Raw genomic sequence first — 19,141 nt, forward strand, 5'->3', positions numbered from 1 at the left:
GTGGAAACGGGGTTTGTAAATAAAGATTTCTACACATAGAAGTAATCACCAACTTAAAGTGCCCTCTTTGGGGATTGTAATAGAGATCGATGTGGATTCATCAATTTCATTCTAAACATTTCTTCACAAAAAAGAAATATTTAACATCAATATTTATGGAACATGTCTGTCACACCTGGGTGAAGTCTTATCTGGTTTCATTTGTCTTGTCATTTCCTGTTTTATTTTGATAGGTTAACTCTCCCTCTCGTTTCAGGTCACTTGCCTTTTTCTCCTGTTTCAGTGGTCTGATGTCTCTCCTGATTGCCTGATTGTGCCCACCTGTGTCACTCTCCCTCATGTGTATAAATGTCTCGTCTTCCTCTTGTCTTGTGCCAGAGTATATCCTCTCGTTACGTACCTCCAGCCTTGTCCACAGCCTTGTACAAAGTTTGATAAGTATTGTCTCACTTTATTTATTGATTTATTTGTTTCCTCTGAGAGAGTGATTTTCTGTTGCTAAAGTTTTTCGTGCTAGTCTTTTGCATCTATTTCATAGTGCCTTGTCTTCCTTTTTCCTCCATCTAGAGCGCTTTTAGTTGGCTGGCTTCTCGACTCCTTTGCATGATTGATTTTCCTTTTTGTAGATAATCGTAGATTGTTGGTTTTTGCTATTAGACTCGTATAGAATGTTTGCTATTGCCCTTTTCCTCCTTATGGAGTGATTTTCTGTTTTTTGCCTTATGCCCTTTGCTACATTTCCTTTGTTCCTCAAATTTATCACAGCTAGATTTTGTAGCCACTTTTTTTTGATCACTCTGTCCTAGAGATAGCAAAGAAAACTAATTAAATAAAGTCTGAGTCAATTGTCACGCTTTTGCACCTGAGTCCTCATTTTCGCCCAGCCATAACAATGTCCACAAAACATCTAGCTGTCAACACGGAATATTGCATTGTTGCATTTCTTTTCACAGTTTATGAACCTACATTCATATTTTGTTGAAGTATTATTCAATAAATATATTTATAAAGGATTTTTGAATTGTTGATATTTTTAGAATATTGTTAAAAAAATCTTACATACCCCTTGGCATACCTTCAAGTACCCTCAGGGGTACACGTACCCCCATTTGAGAACCACTGCACTAAAGAAATTGTTCAAATATGTGTGTACATACATTGCCCTCCAAAAGTATTAGAACAGTGAGTCCAATTTGTTTATTTTTGTTGTAGACTGAAAAAATTTGGGTTTGACATCAAAATATGAATATGGGATAAGAGATCAATATTTCAGCTTTTATTTCCAGGTATTTACATCTGGATCTGATACACAACCTAGAAGATAGCACCTTTTGTTTTAACCTGCCCATTTTTCATGAAAGCAAAAGTATTGGAACATGTGACTGACCGGTGTGTTTTGCTGCCCAAGTGTCTCCCAATTACATTGATTATTCAAAGAATACATAGCACTGAATGTCTGAGCTCAGTTTCAGATCGGGTAGGATAGGTTTTGGGTAGGTTTTGCCTGTGCAGACTGCATTTAGAGGTGGAACAACATGAAAACCAGAGAGCTGTCTATGGGTGAAAAATAAGCAATTGTGAATCTGGGAGAAGATGGACAATCAATCAGAGCCATTGCACAAACATTGGCCATGGCCAGTACAACCATTGGCCATGGCCAGTACAACCATTTGGAATGTCCTGAAGAAGAAAGAAACCACTGGTGTTCTAAGCATCAGATGTGGAACAGGTAGACCAAGGAAAACATCAAGAGTTGATGACAGAAACATTGTGAGAGCTATAAAGAACAACTGTTAGTGACATCAGCAACCACCTCCAGAGGGCAGGAGTGAATGTATCACAATCTACTCTTGGCAGAAGACTTCCTGAACAGAAGTACAGAGGCTACACCAGGAGATGCAAACCACTCATTAGCAAGAAGAATAGGAAGGCCAAGCTGGAATTTGCCAAAAGGTACAGAGACGAGCCTTAAAAATTCTACAAAAAAGTTTTATGGGACTGATGAGACAAAGATTAACTTCTTTCAAAGTGATGGAAAGGCAAACGATTGGAGAAAGAAAGGATCTGCTCATGATCCCAAACATACAAGCTCATCTGTGAAACATAATGTCATGGCTGGGGCTTGTATGGCTTCTTCTGGGACTTCATCTTCATTGATGATGTAACAAATGATGGCAGCAGCAAAATGAACTCAGAAGTCTACAGAAACATTTTGTCTGCTAATTTAAAGAAAGATACAACTAAACTGATTGGGAGATCCTTCATCATGCAGCAAGATAACGACCAAAACAATAAAGGAGTTGATCAGGGGCAATAAGTGGAAGGTTTTAGACTTGCCAAGTCAGTCTCCAGACTTAAACCCAGTAGAGCATGCATTTTACCTGCTGACTGAAGGGAGTAACCCCCCAAAACAAACAACTGAAAGAGGCTGCAGTGAAAGCCTGGAAAAGCATCACAAAAGAAGAATGCAAAAGTTTGGCTCACAGACTTGATGCACTTATTGAAAGCAAATGATTTGCAACTAAATATTGAGTCTCATTTACTTTAATCTATTTTAAGTTTATATGTTCCAATACGGGCAGCACGGTGGAAGAGGGGTAAGATAGATAGATAGATAGATAGATAGATAGATAGATAGATAGATAGATAGATAGATAGATAGATAGATAGATAGATAGTACTTTATTGATTCCTTCAGGAGAGTTCCTTCAGGAAAATTAAAATTCCAGCAGCAGTGTACAGAGTTGAGATCAATTTAAAAAAATAAAAAATAAAAAAAAAGTAAAAAGTAAATAATGGGGGTTTAAAAGGAAACAAAATGGAGAAATATTACAAAAAGAATAAAAACAATGAGAATAACAATATAACAGTAAAATAAGAATATAACAAGACAAAGTAGGCAGTAGTGACCATGTTATGAAAACGTATTGCACTGTTAATGTTTTGCATCCCCTGTCATCCTAATACCCCCCGTCCCCCGTCCCAGAGAGGAGTTGTACAGTCTAATGGCGTGTGGGACAAAGGAGTTTTTGAGTCTATTAGTCCTGCACTTGGGATGAAGCAGTCTAGCACTGAACAGGCTCCTCTGGCTACTGATAACGCTATGCAGAGGGTGACTGGCATCATCCAGGATGCTCACTAGTTTGTCCACAGAACTCTTCTCTGCCACCGTCACCAGTGAGTCCAGTTTCATTCCGATTGTAGAACCGGCCCGCCTGATCAGTTTCTCAAGTCTGGAGCTGTCCTTCTTAGATGTACTGCCCCCCCAGCACACTACCATGTAGAACAGAAATAGAAAGTGCGTCTGCCTCACAATACGAAGGTCCTGAGGAGTCCTGGGTTCAATCCCGGGCTCGGGATCTTTCTGTGTGGCGTTTGCATGTTCTCCCCGTGACTGCGTGGGTTATCTCCGGGTACTCCGGCTTTTTCTTACTGTACTGACATAGTGATACTAATACTGTACTGATATAGTGATACTAATACATTACTGTACTGATATAGTGATACTAATACACTACTGTACTGACACAGTGATAATACTGTACTGATTCAGTGATACTAATACATTACTGTACTGATATAGTGGGGGCAGCACGGTGGAAAGGGGTTAGTGCGTCTGCCTCACAATACGAAGGTCCTGAGTTCAATCCCGGGCTCGGAATCTTTCTGTGCGGAGTTTGCATGTTTTCCCCGTGACTGCGTGGGTTCCCTCCGGGTAATCTGGCTTCCTCCCACCACCAAAAACATGCACCTGGGGATAAGTTGATTGGCAACACTAAAATTGGCCCTAGTGGCCCTAGATCCAGATGTAAATACGTGGAAATGAGAGCTGAAATGTTGATCTCTTGTCTCATATTCATCTTTTGATGTCAAACCCAAATGTTTTCAGTTTACAGCAAAAATAAAGGAACTGGCCTCACTGTTCCAATACTTTTCGAAGGCACTGAATGTGTGTGTGTGTGTGTGTGTGTGTGTGTGTGTGTGTGTGTGTGCGTGTGTGTGTGTGTGTGTGTGTGTGTGTGTTTGACTTACTTTGATGATATGGAGTTTCTCGCGAAGAGTGAGAGGAACATGTCTGTTCCTGCCCTCTGAGAAAGAAAAAAACCTGTAGTTTATACTTATACATTATTATTGGTATGACAGGTTATCGGTATGACAGTTTATTGTTAGACACATTGTAAGTATGACACGTTATTGGTATGACACATTACTGGTATGACAAAATATTGGTATGACAGGTTATTGGTATGACACATTATTGGTATGACAGGTTATTGGTTTAACACGTTAATGGTATAACACATTACTGGTATGACACATTTATGATATGGCATGTTATTGGTATGACACATTATTGGTATGGGTCGTTATTGGTGTGACAAATTATTAGTATGACACGTTATTGGTTTGACACGTTATTGGTGTGACACGTTATTGGTATTACACATCCATTCAAAAGTGTATTTTCATGCTGAGATGGCCACATGCAATACAGGTGAAGGAGAGTTAGTACCTTGGTGGCAGGTTTCCTGCTCCTCCTGTGATTGGTCCATCAGTCCCTGCCTCTCCTCTGGAAGCAAAGCACCGTCGGCCCTTCGGTCTTTCCACTGAGGGAGGTGAGGAGGCGGAGCCAGCAGGAGGAAATAACTAATAGTTTGTTTGAAGATGAAGGGGGTTGGGAATTATTTTAGCAATGAATACAATTTGTGAAGAAAAGTAAAGTATAACTTCATATGCACCTTTATGTGTTGCATGTGTTCCTCTTACTGTACTGAGAATGAACATGATCCTAGAACCCAGCACTGTAGCCATCACACCACAAACATCAAATTTTCAGAGAAATGACCCTGCATAGCAGATTAACCTAGGCAATGTAGTATCTGCTACAGTACAACACAACAGTTGTTTGTCCTGGCTCTTCTATTCAAGGCCTCACTGTGGTAAACAGATGTATTTTTATTGATACAAAACAAATATTTGTATTGAAGGACTCAAATTATCATATTTTCAAGGAAATTACCCTGCATAGCAGATTTACCTAGGCCATGTAGTATCTGCTACAGTACAACACAACAGCTTCCAGGCCTGACTCTGGTAAAGAGATGTATTTTTGTTGATACACAACAAATATTTGTATTGAAGAGCTAAAATTATCATATTTTCAGGGAAATTACCCTGCATAGCAGTTTTACCTAGGCCATGTAGTATCTGCTACACAACAGTTGTTTGACATTGGTTTCAGGCCTGATTTTCATAAAAATATGTATTTTTATTGATACACAACAAATATTTGTATTGAATGGTTAAAATGATCATATTTTCAGGAAAATGGCCGTACATAACAGATTTACCTGGGCCATTATCTGCTACAGTACAACACAACAGTTGTTTGTCCTGGCTATTTGGTTCCAGGCCTGACTGTGGTCAACAGATGTATTTTTTATTGATACACAACAAATATTCGTATAGTAGGGCTCAAAAGATAATATTTTCAGGGAAATTACCCTGCACATCAGATTTACAGAGGCCATGTAGTATCTGCTACAATACAACACAACATGTTTCAGGCCTCACTGTGGTAAACAGATTTATTTTTATTGATAGAAAACAAAGATTTGTATTGAAAGACTGAAATGATCATATTTTCAGGGGAATGACCCTGCATAGCAGATTTAACTAGGCCATGGAGTATCTGCTACAGTATTACACAACAGTTGTTAGTCCTGGCTCTTTGGTTTCAGGTCTGACTGTGGTAAACAGATGTATTTTTATTGCCACACAACACACATTTGGATAGAAAGGCTCTTATGATCATATTTATTTAAGGGAAATGACCCTGCATAGCAGATTTACCTAGGACATGTAGTATCTGCTACATTACAACACAACATGTTCCAGGCCTCACTGTGGTAAACCAATGTATTTTTATTGATAGAAAACAAATATTTGTATTGAAGGACTGAAATGATCATATTTTCAGGGAAATTACCCTGCATAGCAGATTTATCTAGGCCATGTAGTATCTGCTACAGTACAACACAACAGCTTCCAGGCCTGACTCTGGTAAACAGATGTATTTTTATTGATACACAACGAATATTTGTATTTTAGGGCTAAAATTATCATATTTTCAGAGAAATTATCCTGCATAGCAGATTTACCTAGGCCATGCAGTATCTACTACAGTACAACACAACAAGTTCCAGGCCTGACTGTGGTAAACAGATGTATTTTTGTTGATACACAACAAATATTTGTATTAAAGGGCTAAAATTATCATATTTTCAGGGAAATTACCCTGCGTAGCAGATGTACCTAGGCCATGCAGTATCTACTACAGTACAACACAACAAGTTCCAGGCCTGACTGTGGTAAACAGATGTATTTTTGTTGATTCACAACAAATACTTGTATTAAAGGGCTAAAATTATCATATTTTCAGGGAAATTACCCTGCGTAGATGTTTTACCTAGGCCATGTAGTAAATGCTACAGTACAACACAACAGGTTCCAGTCGTGTCTGTGGTAAACAGATGTATTTGTATTGATACACAAAAAATATTTGTATTGAAGGACTCAAATGATCATATTCTCAGGGAAATTACCCTGCACAGCAGATTTACTTAGGCCATGTAGTATCTGCTACGGTATAACACAACAGCTTCCAGGCCTGACTCTGGTAAACAGATGTTTCTTAGTTGATACACAACAATATTTGTATTGAAGGGCTAAAATTATCATATTTTCAGGGAAATTACCCTGCAAAGCAGTTTTACCTAGGCCATGTAGTATCTGCTACGGTATAACACAACAGCTTCCAGGCCTGACTCTGGTAAACAGATGTATTTCTATTGATACACAACAAATATTTGTATTTTAGGGCTAAAATGATCATATTTTCAGGGAAATGATCCTGCATAGTAGATTTACCTAGGCCATGCAGTATCTACTACAGTACAACACAACAAGTTCCGGGCCTGACTGTGGTAAACAGATGTATTTTTGTTGATACACAACAAATATTTGTATTGAAGGGCTAAAATTATCATATTTTCAGGGAAATGATCCTGCATAGCAGATTTACCGAGGCCATGCAGTATCTACTACAGTACAACACAACAAGTTCCGGGCCTGACTGTGGTAAACAGATGTATTTTTGTTGATACACAACAATTATTTGTATTGAAGGGCTAAAATTATCATATTTTCAGGGAAATGATCCTGCATAGCAGATTTACCGAGGCCATGCAGTATCTACTACAGTACAACACAACAAGTTCCGGGCCTGACTGTGGTAAACAGATGTATTTTTGTTGATACACAACAATTATTTGTATTGAAGGGCTAAAATTATCATATTTTCAGGGAAATTACCCTGCATAGCAGTTTTACCTAGGCCATGTAGTATCTGCTACAGTAGAACACAACAGGTTCCAGTCCTGTCTGTGGTAAACAGATGTATTTGTATTGATACACAACAAATATTTGTATAGAAGGACTCAAATAATCATATTTTCAGGGAAATTACCCTGCACAGCAGATTTACCGAGGCCATGTAGTATCTGCTATGGTATAACACAACAGTTGATTGTCCTGGCTCTTTGGTTCCAGGTCTGACTGTGGTAAACAGATATTTTATTATTGATACACAACAAATATCGGTATTGAAGGGCTAAAATTAACATATTTTCAGGGAAATGACCCTGCATAGCAGATTTACCTAGGCCATATAGTATCTGCTACAGTACAACACAACAGTTGATGGTCATTGGTTCCAGGCCTGACTGACTGTGGTAAACAGATGTATGAATATTGATAGACAACAAATATTTGTATTCAGGGGCTAAAATGATCATATTTTCAGGGAAATGACCCTGCATAGCAGTTTTACCTAGGCCATGTAGTATCTGCTACAGTATAACACAATAGGTTCCAGGCCTGACCGTGGTAAACAGATGTGTATGTATTGATAGACAACAAATATTTGTATTGAAGGGCTAAAATGATCATATTTTCAGGGAAATGACCCTGCATAGCAGATTTACCTAGGCCATGTAGTATCTGCTACAGTACAACACAACAGGTTACAGTCCTGTCTGTGGTAAACAGATGTATTTGTATTGATACACAACAAATATTTGTATAGAAAGATTTAAATTATAATATTTTCAGGGAAATTACCCTGCACAGCAGATTTACCTAAGCCATGTAGTATCTGCTACAGTATAGCACAACAGTTGATGGTCTTTGGTTCCAGGCCTGACTGACTGTGGTTAACAGATGTAAATGTATTGATAGAAAACAAATATTTGTATTGAAGGTCTAAAATGATCATATTTTCAGGGAAATGACCCTGCATAGCAGTTTTACCTAGGCCATGTAGTATCTGCTAGAGTATAACACAACATGTGTTTGTCCTAGCTCTTTGGTTCCAGGCCTGACTGTGGTAAACATATATATTATTATTGATACACAACAAATATCGGTATTGAAGAGCTAAAAATTATCATATTTTTGTCAGGCTTGGGCTGTGGATGTTTGTGCTTCCTCGAAGCAAGGAGGATGTGGGACGAGTCAGGCATGAATGTAAGTACATGGTTGTTTATTTAATAAACAAATAAACAACAAACAGCGCTCACAATGGAGGAAGAAACTTGGCTAAACAGTACTAACGTGAAACAAAAACACCTGCTCGATGGCATGAAATGATGGACATAAACTAAAGGACTTTGCACAAAAACAATTGGCTATGAATAATAATAAACTATAAACAAAACTAGCACAATGGCAGAAATACAAAAACTTACACGACATGAAACTATGGACAAGGACATGAAGGAGGTGCAGCATGGGTCGGGTGCGTGCGCATGTGTGGGGATCCCAGAATGATGAACAGAAAGAAAATTACTTAAATACTGGCTGTGATAATCAGGAACAGGTGCGGGACTGAGGGCAGGGGCGTGACAAGGTGGGAACTAATACGTTGGCATGGAAACAAACAAAAGCAGGAAGTGCAAAACATGACTGAATGTCCAAAATCAAAAACATAACATGACAAAACAAAACATGATCCATAGGTGTGACAATTTTTAGGGAAATGACCCTGCATAACAGATTTACCCAGGCCATATAGTATCTGCTACAGTACAACACAACAGGTTTCAGGCCTGATTGTGGTAAACAGATGTATATTTATTGATATACAACAAATATTTGTATTGAAGGGCTAAAATGATCATATTTTCAGGGAAATGACCCTGCATAGCAGATTTGCCTAGGCCATGTAGTATATGCTACAGTACAACACAATCGTTGTTTTTCCTGGCTCTTTGGTTCCAGGCCTGATTGTGGTAAACAGATGTATATTTACTGATAGACAACAAAAATTTGTATGGAAGGGCTCAAATGATCATATTTTCAGGAAAATTACCCTGCATAGCAGATTTACCGAGGCCATGCAGTATCTGCTACAGTACAACACAACAGGTTCCGGGCCTGACCGTGCTAAACAGATGTATATTTACTGATAGACAACAAATATTTGTATTGAAGGGCTAAAATGAAAATATTCTTAGGGAAATGACCGTGCATAGCAGATTTACCTAGGCCATGTAGTATCTGCTACAGTACAACACAACAGGTACCAGGCCTGACTGTGGTAAACAGATGTATTTGTATTGATACACAACAAATATGTGTATAGAAGGACTCAAATGATGATAGAAAACTGTACAGTGACCACAGAAATCTGGTAAGACTACATCTAAGTACATGATGAAAAAGACGATTTGTTTACAATAAAGGAGGCTTTATTTTACTGAGGAAGCTCATTTGAACTCAGGGGCCACATGGAGGAACGTCTATTCCCAGTGGTGAAATCCTGGCATAATAACTTAAACAAAGACGTGTCCATATCACCAACAACATGTACATATCACCAATAATCTGAGTCAAATTCATTCTTCAAACACTTCTAGTTAGTCACAAGTAAAACTATTTCAAAAAGATAACAACTTAGACTTTCTGGGAGTGGACAACGTACTAAATGGGTAATAAATAATCAAATGTTGCCTTCATTTGAACATCTTATTAAACATACGTTTATTTTTGCCATCAAAGAAGGATGTAGTCATGTACTTACTAAACTTGTCTTTTAGTCTACAGTTTGTACAAACATATTTTATTTTGTCAACGTGTTCATTTCCTGTTAATATCTTCTCACTTCCTGTTCCAACATGTTCTATCTACACCTTTGTTAAAATGTAATAATGACTTCATCTCTTCTTTGATACGTTATATTAGTTTTGGATGATACCACACATTTAGGTCACGATCTGATACCAAGTAGTTACAGGATCATTCATTGGTCTTAAATTAAAGTTCTCCTGTGTTGTATTTCATGACTTTATAAACAATAAAATATGAAAAACTATTTTGTGATGATAAAAAATATCGATGTAATCATAGTAGTATACGAGACACGCTATTGTACTTGGAATTATTACAGAGGATGTTAGGTGTAGATCCACCCGTTTGTTTACATTCAGGGTTTGCTAGCTTTTGTTAGTGGTGAGCTATTGTATCCTCCTACGGTGTGTAGTGAAGTATGTTTAGCTATTCCTTGTCCTGCAGTGATAAAGATAGTTGTACTTTGTTTGTTACCATGGAGGCCAGGGTAAGTGATTTAGCAATAGCCAAAACACTACAGAGAGATGTTAGCCGCTAGCTAGCTAGCTAGCTGTATTTTAAAGCACTGCTTCAGTGAGTGTTTGTATCTCCACACTCTTTATCATTAGATTTAAAGCCAAATACTTGTCCTCCCACTGTTTCTGCTAATATGTGCTGTCTCTCTCTCTCTCTGTGTGTGTATGTGTGTGTGTGTGTGTGTGTGTGTGTGTGTGTGTGTGTGTGTGTGTGTGTGTGTGTGCGTGTGTATGCCACCATTGTCACCACAGTGCGCCTCATGTGGATAAATAAAACAAGTACCAGTATTTTACAAAGGCAGTATAGTACCTGTTTTAATTCATTAGTACCATGGTACTTTATTAGGTTGTTAGTGGTTAGAGTGTCCGCCCTGAGATCGGTAGGTTGTGAGTTCAAACCCCGGCCGAGTTATACCAAAGACTATAAAAATGGGACCCATTTCCTCCCTGCTTGGCACTCAGCATCAAGGGTTGGAATTGGAGGTTAAATCACCAAAAATTATTCCCGGGCGCGGCACCACTGCTACCCACTGCTCCCCTCACCTCCCAGAGGTTGAACAAGGGGATGGGTCAAATGCAGAGGACACATTTCACCACACCTAGTGTGTGTGACAATCATTGGTACTTTAACTTTTAGTACCGATATACCGTAAAACCCTAACAGAAACGCACACACACGCACAGAGTCCCAATCCCCTTTTTATTCCCTCCGTCTCGTCGATTTTATATTTTTAAATGATAAATGCAGCAATATGGTTGTTCAAATGAAGGATTGTGATTTCTGATTGTTTGTGAGAGCATCAAAGGCACTTTTGTGTGTGTGTATGTGTGTGTGTGTGTGTGTGTGTGTTGGCAGAGCAGGGCATACATTCAGGTTGTTGTACAGTATCACTTCATATTTTCTTCAAAGTATACACACATGACTTAAATATGAACTTGAATTATTTATGTTTCTTATGCAGAAGTTGGCATGTCACTCACCTAAGGAACATAGCCAATGGGACAGTCAGCATCGTCAGAAGGGTAGACCGAGGTGACAGGCCAACCTGAGTGAGGCTTGAATAAAGGAGGGCTCCTGCCACACCAGCCCCACCAGTCCCAGAGCCCCAGGCTCCAAGTACATCCCTAGGACAGGTGGGGAAGAGAGAAGAACTATGGAATCTCTTACAGTCAGTTGGGAGTCACACCATTTCTGATGATATCTGGTCCCTGTGTAAACTTGTAACTTCTCAGTTTAATTACATGGTGTCCATCAGCACTACCTTCTGTGCTCTGCTGGGACAACACAAGGTGGCTACATCTCCACACATAGTGGTTGGTTTCCCTGTAGTTAGTTACCATGATTTGATTAACGTGGACCCCGACTTAAACAAGTTTAAAAACTTAGTCCGGTGTTAGTGGTCAACTGTACGGAATATGTACTGTACTGTGCAATCTACATATAAAAGTTTAAACCAATCAATCAATCAATCAATCAATTCTTCTACACCTTAAAGAATACATCTCCACACATGGCGGTTGGTTTCACTGCAGCTCTTCAACCCCTTAACAAAAGACTTTATGGAAGCAGCAGGAGATGAGCAGTATCTTCTCCTTGTTGGTTCTCTTAAGAACCCAGATAGAACAGAGCCTTTGCTGGGCCTTTCTCACCGTGGCTGTAATGTGGTCAGACCAGGGGATGTCATCAGACTAGATGTAACCTATAGGTGTAACGCACCCAGTACAGCATGAGGCTCAAACCTGGGTCCTCCGAACGAGCTAAAACCTGAGCTATCATCTCGATCACCATCGCAAACTCTTTAGGTATTAGGGTACTGATTGGCCTCCATTACCTGGGTCATGGCACCACTGCAACCCACATGGTCCAGCCCTTGCTTCCATTAGGCCCGGAGCTCGAACGTGGGTCATTCAAATGAGACTGTGATAGCGCTAGGCATCGAGATAAAAGCCTGAGCTGTCGACCTGATGTCCAATGCAAGCTCCTCACGTGTTTACCAGCGTACACTGGCACAGCCAGACTGGCTGGGCTCCATTATGCTCACCACCCTAAAACTCATTCTCATCCAGCTCACGGCACCGACTGTAGACTGCCTGGTCCAGCCCCTAATTCCGTTCCACCTTGGGCTCCAATTTGGTTCTTCCGAATGAGAGTATTAGGCATCGAGCTAAGAAGTGTAATCTGTCAACATAATGCCCGGTTCAAACTTTTAAGGTTTTAGGTAGTGACGTTTACCCACGTTCACTGGCACAGCTAGACTGCCTGGGCTCCATTATGCTCACCACCCTAAAGCTCACTCTCATCCAGGTCATAGCACCAACTGAAACCCACATGGTCATTCCACCCTGGGCTCCAACCTGGGTCCACACTTAATCAAATGTTATAAAAATGAAGTAGTCAATGGTGAACCATTGAGAGGACGTACCTGCTGTAGTAGACCGTGAGAGAAAGGAAGGATAACTCTCCCACTCCTGAGCTGGCACTGGCAAAGATCACGCCTAGAAGCAGAAGGAAATAAAATGTTCATGATGCAGGAATAATGGGGAACACATAAGAAATAAGTCATGTTGAAATTTCTCAGACACCATGGTACCATTACTTAAATGATCATATTTGGTACATGTGAGTGAAACCTAGGCCATGTCGTTACCTGATCTTACCCTTTTATGAAAACAACATTTAGCAATAGACTGTTGAAATCATTTTAATTGTACTTTTGCCAGTCGGTCACTGGATGATACTTAGTTGTCCTTCTGCCAGTCAGTCACTGGATGATACTTAGTTCTACTTCTGCCAGTCGGTCAATGGATGATACTTAGTTCTACTTCTGCCAGTCGGTCAATGGATGATACTTAGTTCTACTTCTGTCTGTCGGTCACTGGATGATACTTAGTTCTACTTCTGCTAGTCAGTCACTGGATGGTAATTAGTTCGACTTCTGTCTGTCGGTCACTGGATGATACTTAGTTCTACTTCTGCCAGTCGGTCACTGGATGATACTTACTTCTACTTCTGCCTGTCAGTCACTGGATGATACTTACGGTAGTTCTACTTCTGCCAGTCAGTCGCTGGATGATACTTAGTTCTACTTCTGCCAGTCGGTCACTGGGTGATACTTAGTTCTACTTCCGCCAGTCGATCAATGGATGATACTTAGTTCAACTTCTGCCAGTCCGTCACTGGATGATACTTAGTTCAACTTCTGCCAGTCCGTCACTGGATGATACAGAGTTCTACTTCTGACAGTGGATCACTGGATGATTTAGCAAAAAGAAAAAGCAAACTTCAATGTTGACAGTTGTGTTGTCATTACCTATGATGCTCATCCACACCGTCGAGGAGAAGGAAACAATGAGAAAACTTGTGGCAGCCATGACAACACAGAACAGGACTCGAACTCTGGGGTGGTGGGGAAATGAGCATTTAGGCAGACAGTAAAGTCAGTGCAATACTGAAAAAATAGAGTACACCTTTAATGTCTGCAAACATTTTATAGAACCCATTTTCCAGACTACAGAGTGCACCGGTATATAAGCCGCGCCAACAAAATTTTAGGGACTGTTTCCGTATATAAGCTTCACTGGACAGAGAAATATTCTGTAAATGTTTATTTACATACCATATTTGTTTCTAAACGGTGTTTGTAACACAGCAGTAAAACGGCTGATCAAACAAAAAAAGAAGTCATGGTCATGGACCCACTAGCTGCGCAAGCTAGCTCTCCAATCAGCTAAAGAGACTCAATAACTCCACGGTGACGTTTAGGTGAATTTGTGAAAGCGAAACCATACATTATGTAAGTTAATAATAATAACACAGACACTAGTAAACATGTTAGCATATGAGCTACTGCTAACAATGCCAGCTTGATTACAATGGCAGGTACAAATATGAATGAAAACACTCCTACAGACATCACACATGGGACACTTTAGTAAGTAAGAATTGTTTTAGGTCTATTGTTGAACTTACAAACGTTGCTTGTAGTGATGAAACAAATATCCATAGCGTTTCTACTCATATGGCTCAAAGACTGATCGGCACTTGTACTTTCAGTGGAAAGCACTCTTTAGAAGAACACTGCAGCACCTGCAGTGAGCAAAATCGTCCAAAAGAAGGCGACATACTACAAACAATAACACACTTTTTCAGTGTCTTTGCTTGTTTTTTTTATACTATTTGCAATTCTGGCCGTCACCGAAAAAAAATCTGTAAACTAGCTGCATCGTTTTATTAGCCGCAGAGTACAAAGTGTACGGAAAAAGGTAGCTTCTTATAGTCCGGAATTTACGGTATTCTAAAGGGACTATGCAGGATAAAACTAACTTTACTGTCAGCTGAAAGCCTCTATTTTCTTCAACGCTAAAACAATACGGTTAACTTATGGATTTGTCTTTGCTGATGGCCATAATGCAAAAGGTGTTCATTCAACACCTGCAGAGACACTGAAAAGGTGTGTTGTTTTTTGTGCTACGGCACCATTTTTGGACCAGTTCGCTCCCTGCAGATGCTGCTGGGTGAATGTGAATTCCTGCTCTTTAAAGCTTTAAGCTAGAAGTACAAGTGCCGTTCAATCTGCTAGCCGTCCATAGCGTTTTTGCTCATATGTATTCTTCATTCGTCACTCCAAGCAAGGTTTGCAAGTTTTACAATAGAACTAAAACATTTCTTACTTATTAAAGTGTTCCATGTGTGATGTCTGTAGGAGTGTTTTCATGCATATTTGTACTTGCTATTGTAATGTATTTATTTATTTAAATTAGGACAATGCAAATTCATCAACATAGAGCAACAATGTAAATATGCTGGAGTTAGCACAATAGCAAATTTTCACTAGTTGTCCTAAGGCAGGTTAATACAGTAAACGGGATACAAAAGAATATACAAATCACAAAACATTACACATTACAAGCGTACCATAAGCACAGACCATTGAGAAAAACATCAAAGAAACAAAAATACAAGTGAAATAATCTATTAGTGCTTGCATGTCTAATTAGTTTCCACATCTGCGGTCCCCTCCAAGGTTTCTCATTGTCCCATTGGGTTGAGTTTTTCCTTGCCCTGATGTGGGATCTGAGCCGAAGATGTCATTGTGGCTTGTGCAGCCCTTTGAGACACTCGTGATTTAGGGCTACAAAAGTAAACATTGATTGATTGATTGACTGAATGATTAATTGATTGATTGATTGATTGATTGATTGATTGATTGATTGATTGATTGATTGATTGATTGGTAGAACCCATCATTTGGCCAAATGTAGCCCTGCACCTTTGTACTATTCTGTGACTCTGATAGACCTCACCATTTGGCCAAATGTAGACCTGCACCTTTGTACTGTTCCATGACTCTGATAAACCCCACCATTTGGCCAAATATAGCCCTGCACCATTGTACTGTTCCATGATTCTGATAGAGCCACCATTTGGCCAAATGTAGTCCTGCACTTTTGTACTGTTCCATGACTCTGATAGAGCCACCATTTGTTCAAATGCAGTCCTGCACCTTTGTACTGTTCCATGAATCTGATAGACCCCACCATTTGGCCAAATGCAGTCCTGCAACTTTGTACTGTGCCATTGATCTTGTACCCGGCACGGTACTCCTTTCTAGCCGCCTGTACAACCTGTCTATACCCGAGAAGTCCATGTCTGACTATATCACGGACTCAATCGCATCAGGGATCATCACGCCCTCCAAATCACCGGTAGCCGCTGAATTGTTCTTTGTCGGCAAGAAGGATGGCTCCCTACGCCCTTGCATCGACTACCAAAGACTCAACACCATCACAGTCAATAACCGGTATCCTCTTCCACTAATGAGTTCCTCCTTCGATCCCTAACCTCGAGTTAACGACGTTTTCATACACATGCTCGAGAAAGTTTACCGAGATAATATTCTGGTCTTCTCTCACAACATGCAGGAGCATCAGCAGCATGTCCCCCAGGTTCTACAGCGCCTCCTCAAGAACCGCTTGTTCGTCAAGGCAGAGGAATGAGAGATCCATTCCTCTTCAGTAAAATTCCTGGGTCACATCATCGAGAGGGGTAACAGCTGAGCCGACCCCAAGAAGGTCAAGGCAGTGGTAGAGTGGCCTCAACCAACCACCCGTACTGAACTGAGGATATTCCTAGGCATTGCTGGATTTTACCGTCGATTCATACTCAACTTCAGTAAGGTAGCTGCACCTCTCTATGCGCTAACATCTACGCTGACTGCTTTTGTGTGGAACAAGGAGGCAGACGTGGCGTACCAGAGCCTCAAGAGGAGCTTCAGTTCCCCGTTCTTGTACACCCTGACCCGGACGTGCCGTTCACGGTTGAAGGGGACGTTTCTGACTCTGGGATTGGGGCAGTCTTATCTCAATGTTCCAGTGGGAATAATGTGTTGCACCCGTGTGCATTCTTTTCTAGACTCCTCTCCCCAGCCGAGAGGAATTATGATGCAGGGAACCGAGAACTGATGGCAGTCCACAATGCACTGGTCGAATGGAGACACTGGCAGGAGGGGGCCAAGCATCCGTTCCTGGTCCTGACCGACCATTGCAACCTCATCCACATCCACTCCGCTAAACGACTTGATGACAGGCAAGTTGGCTGGGGGCAATTTTTCTGTCGATTTAACTACAGTCTAATCTGGCAGACGTTCTTTCTCGGATCTTCTCAGACGAACCCACCATTAGATGAACTGCTGACACCATCCTTACCCCTAACCCAGGGGTATGGAACCTATGGCTCGCGAGTCAGATTTGGCTCTTTTGATGACTGCATCTGGCTCTCAGGTAAATCCTAGCTGACATTGCTTAACACGATGAGTAATGAATAATTCCACTTGTAATCACAGTGTTGAACATAACTTTCAAAATATAAAACATTCTCATGCCTTTTTAATCCATCCATCCGTTTACTACCGCACCTGTTCAAAAACTTGCGTTAATGGTAAGAAGTTATCTATTTATTATTGGTTAGTGTGGGGCTTGCCCTCCTGGGGGTTCTCCTGACCACCAAGCACCGACATGAGACCCTGTATCAGGGTTACAATTATGTTTTATTTTTCAATAAATCTCTCAGTTGCTTTCCAGCAATTGTCTTTTTCTCTTTCATTCTTGCTCGCACTGTGGCTCCAGCCCCAACCCCGTCTCTCCTCCTGGCTGCTGCTTATAAACAGAGTGACAGGTGATTCGATAACAAGGCCCAGGTGGGCCATCTATGCACCCGTCGCTGATTTCGAGGCCGATCCTGGCAACACCCCGCTTCGCTGCAGGCCCGCAGGACACGCCCCCTGGACAGTTAACTTCAGAATAACAATGTTATTACAAAAAATAAGAGACCTATTGTACTCTAGAAATGTTGGTCTTATTTAAAAATGCACGCATTTAGTTGTGTTCAGTGTTAAAAAAAAATATTATATGGCTCTTACGGAAATACATTTTAGAACATTTGGCTTCTTGGCTCTCTGAGCCTAAAAGGTTCCCGACCCCTGCCCTAACCGCATCATCGGGATGGTAACTTGGGAGATCTATGGCCTGGTTAAGACGGCCCTAAGTTCCGACCCTAGTCCTGCAAACGGACCCCCTGAAAGACTGTTCGTCCTAGAACCTTTAAGGGCCAAGGTACTTGACTGGGCTCACGCTAGTGTCTTTACCTGTCATCCCGGAGTCCATAGGTCACTAGCTTTTATCCAACGTCGTTTTTGGTGGCCTTCCATGGGGGGAGGAGGGGGGACTCGCGAGTTTGTCACCGCCTGCAGCGTCTGTGCTTGGAACAAGGCAGGCCACAGCCCTCCTGCCTCTTACACCCTCTTCCCATCCCCAGTCGACCTTGGTCCCACATCGGGACTTCCCCCCCTCTAGAGGTAACACCACAATCCACACCATCAAAGGTTTTCCGAGGCTGCACACTTCATAACACTGTCCAAACTCCCATCCTCTACTGAGACCACGAACCTGCTGGTACAGCATGTGGTCAGGCTCCACGGAATCCCCCACCGACATTGTCACTGATCGTGGCCCCCAATTAATTTCTCGGGTCTGGCATGCCTTCTGCAAGAGGATCGGGGCCCCGGTCAGCCTGACTTCCGGCTACCACCCCCAAACCAATGGTCAAGCAGAGAGGGCTAACCAGGGGGTGGAGACCATTCTGCGCTGTATGGCTGCTAAACAGCCCAACGCCTAGGGTAAATTTGTTCCATGGGTGGAGTACTCTTTTAACATCATGACCTGCGCAGCTACTGGTAGGTCCCCATTTGAGTTCTGGCTAGGATTTCAACCTCCTTTGTTTCCCTCCCAGGAGATCGAAGTGGCAGCTCTTTCTACCCGGGCCCACCTGAGACGATGCCGCAGAGTGTGGAGGTCCGTCCTATTGAAGGCGTCTGAAAGGATGTGTCGCAACGCCAACCGGCGGGTGAGTCACCTAACAGATGTTGTATTGTTTTATCAAT

The 19,141-nt window shown here is 41.2% G+C and overlaps 1 protein-coding gene across 2 annotated transcripts in view; it reads right to left on the reverse strand.

Annotated features, from left to right (window-relative positions):
• Positions 1–19,141, reverse strand: part of cln3 (CLN3 lysosomal/endosomal transmembrane protein, battenin) — a 55,385-nt gene that overhangs the window by 26,371 nt on the left and 9,873 nt on the right. For both annotated transcript variants that reach the window (XM_061905993.1, XM_061905992.1), the window contains exons 6-10: positions 14,015–14,100; positions 13,127–13,199; positions 11,685–11,828; positions 4,514–4,647; positions 4,033–4,088 (exon numbers count right to left, since the gene is read on the reverse strand). In XM_061905993.1, coding sequence (XP_061761977.1) covers positions 4,033–4,088; positions 4,514–4,647; positions 11,685–11,828; positions 13,127–13,199; positions 14,015–14,100 — 493 coding nt within the window. The remainder of the gene's footprint in view (positions 1–4,032; positions 4,089–4,513; positions 4,648–11,684; positions 11,829–13,126; positions 13,200–14,014; positions 14,101–19,141) is intronic.

This window comes from Nerophis ophidion, linkage group LG07 (genome assembly GCF_033978795.1).
Source record: "Nerophis ophidion isolate RoL-2023_Sa linkage group LG07, RoL_Noph_v1.0, whole genome shotgun sequence".
NCBI lineage: Eukaryota > Metazoa > Chordata > Actinopteri > Syngnathiformes > Syngnathidae > Nerophis > Nerophis ophidion.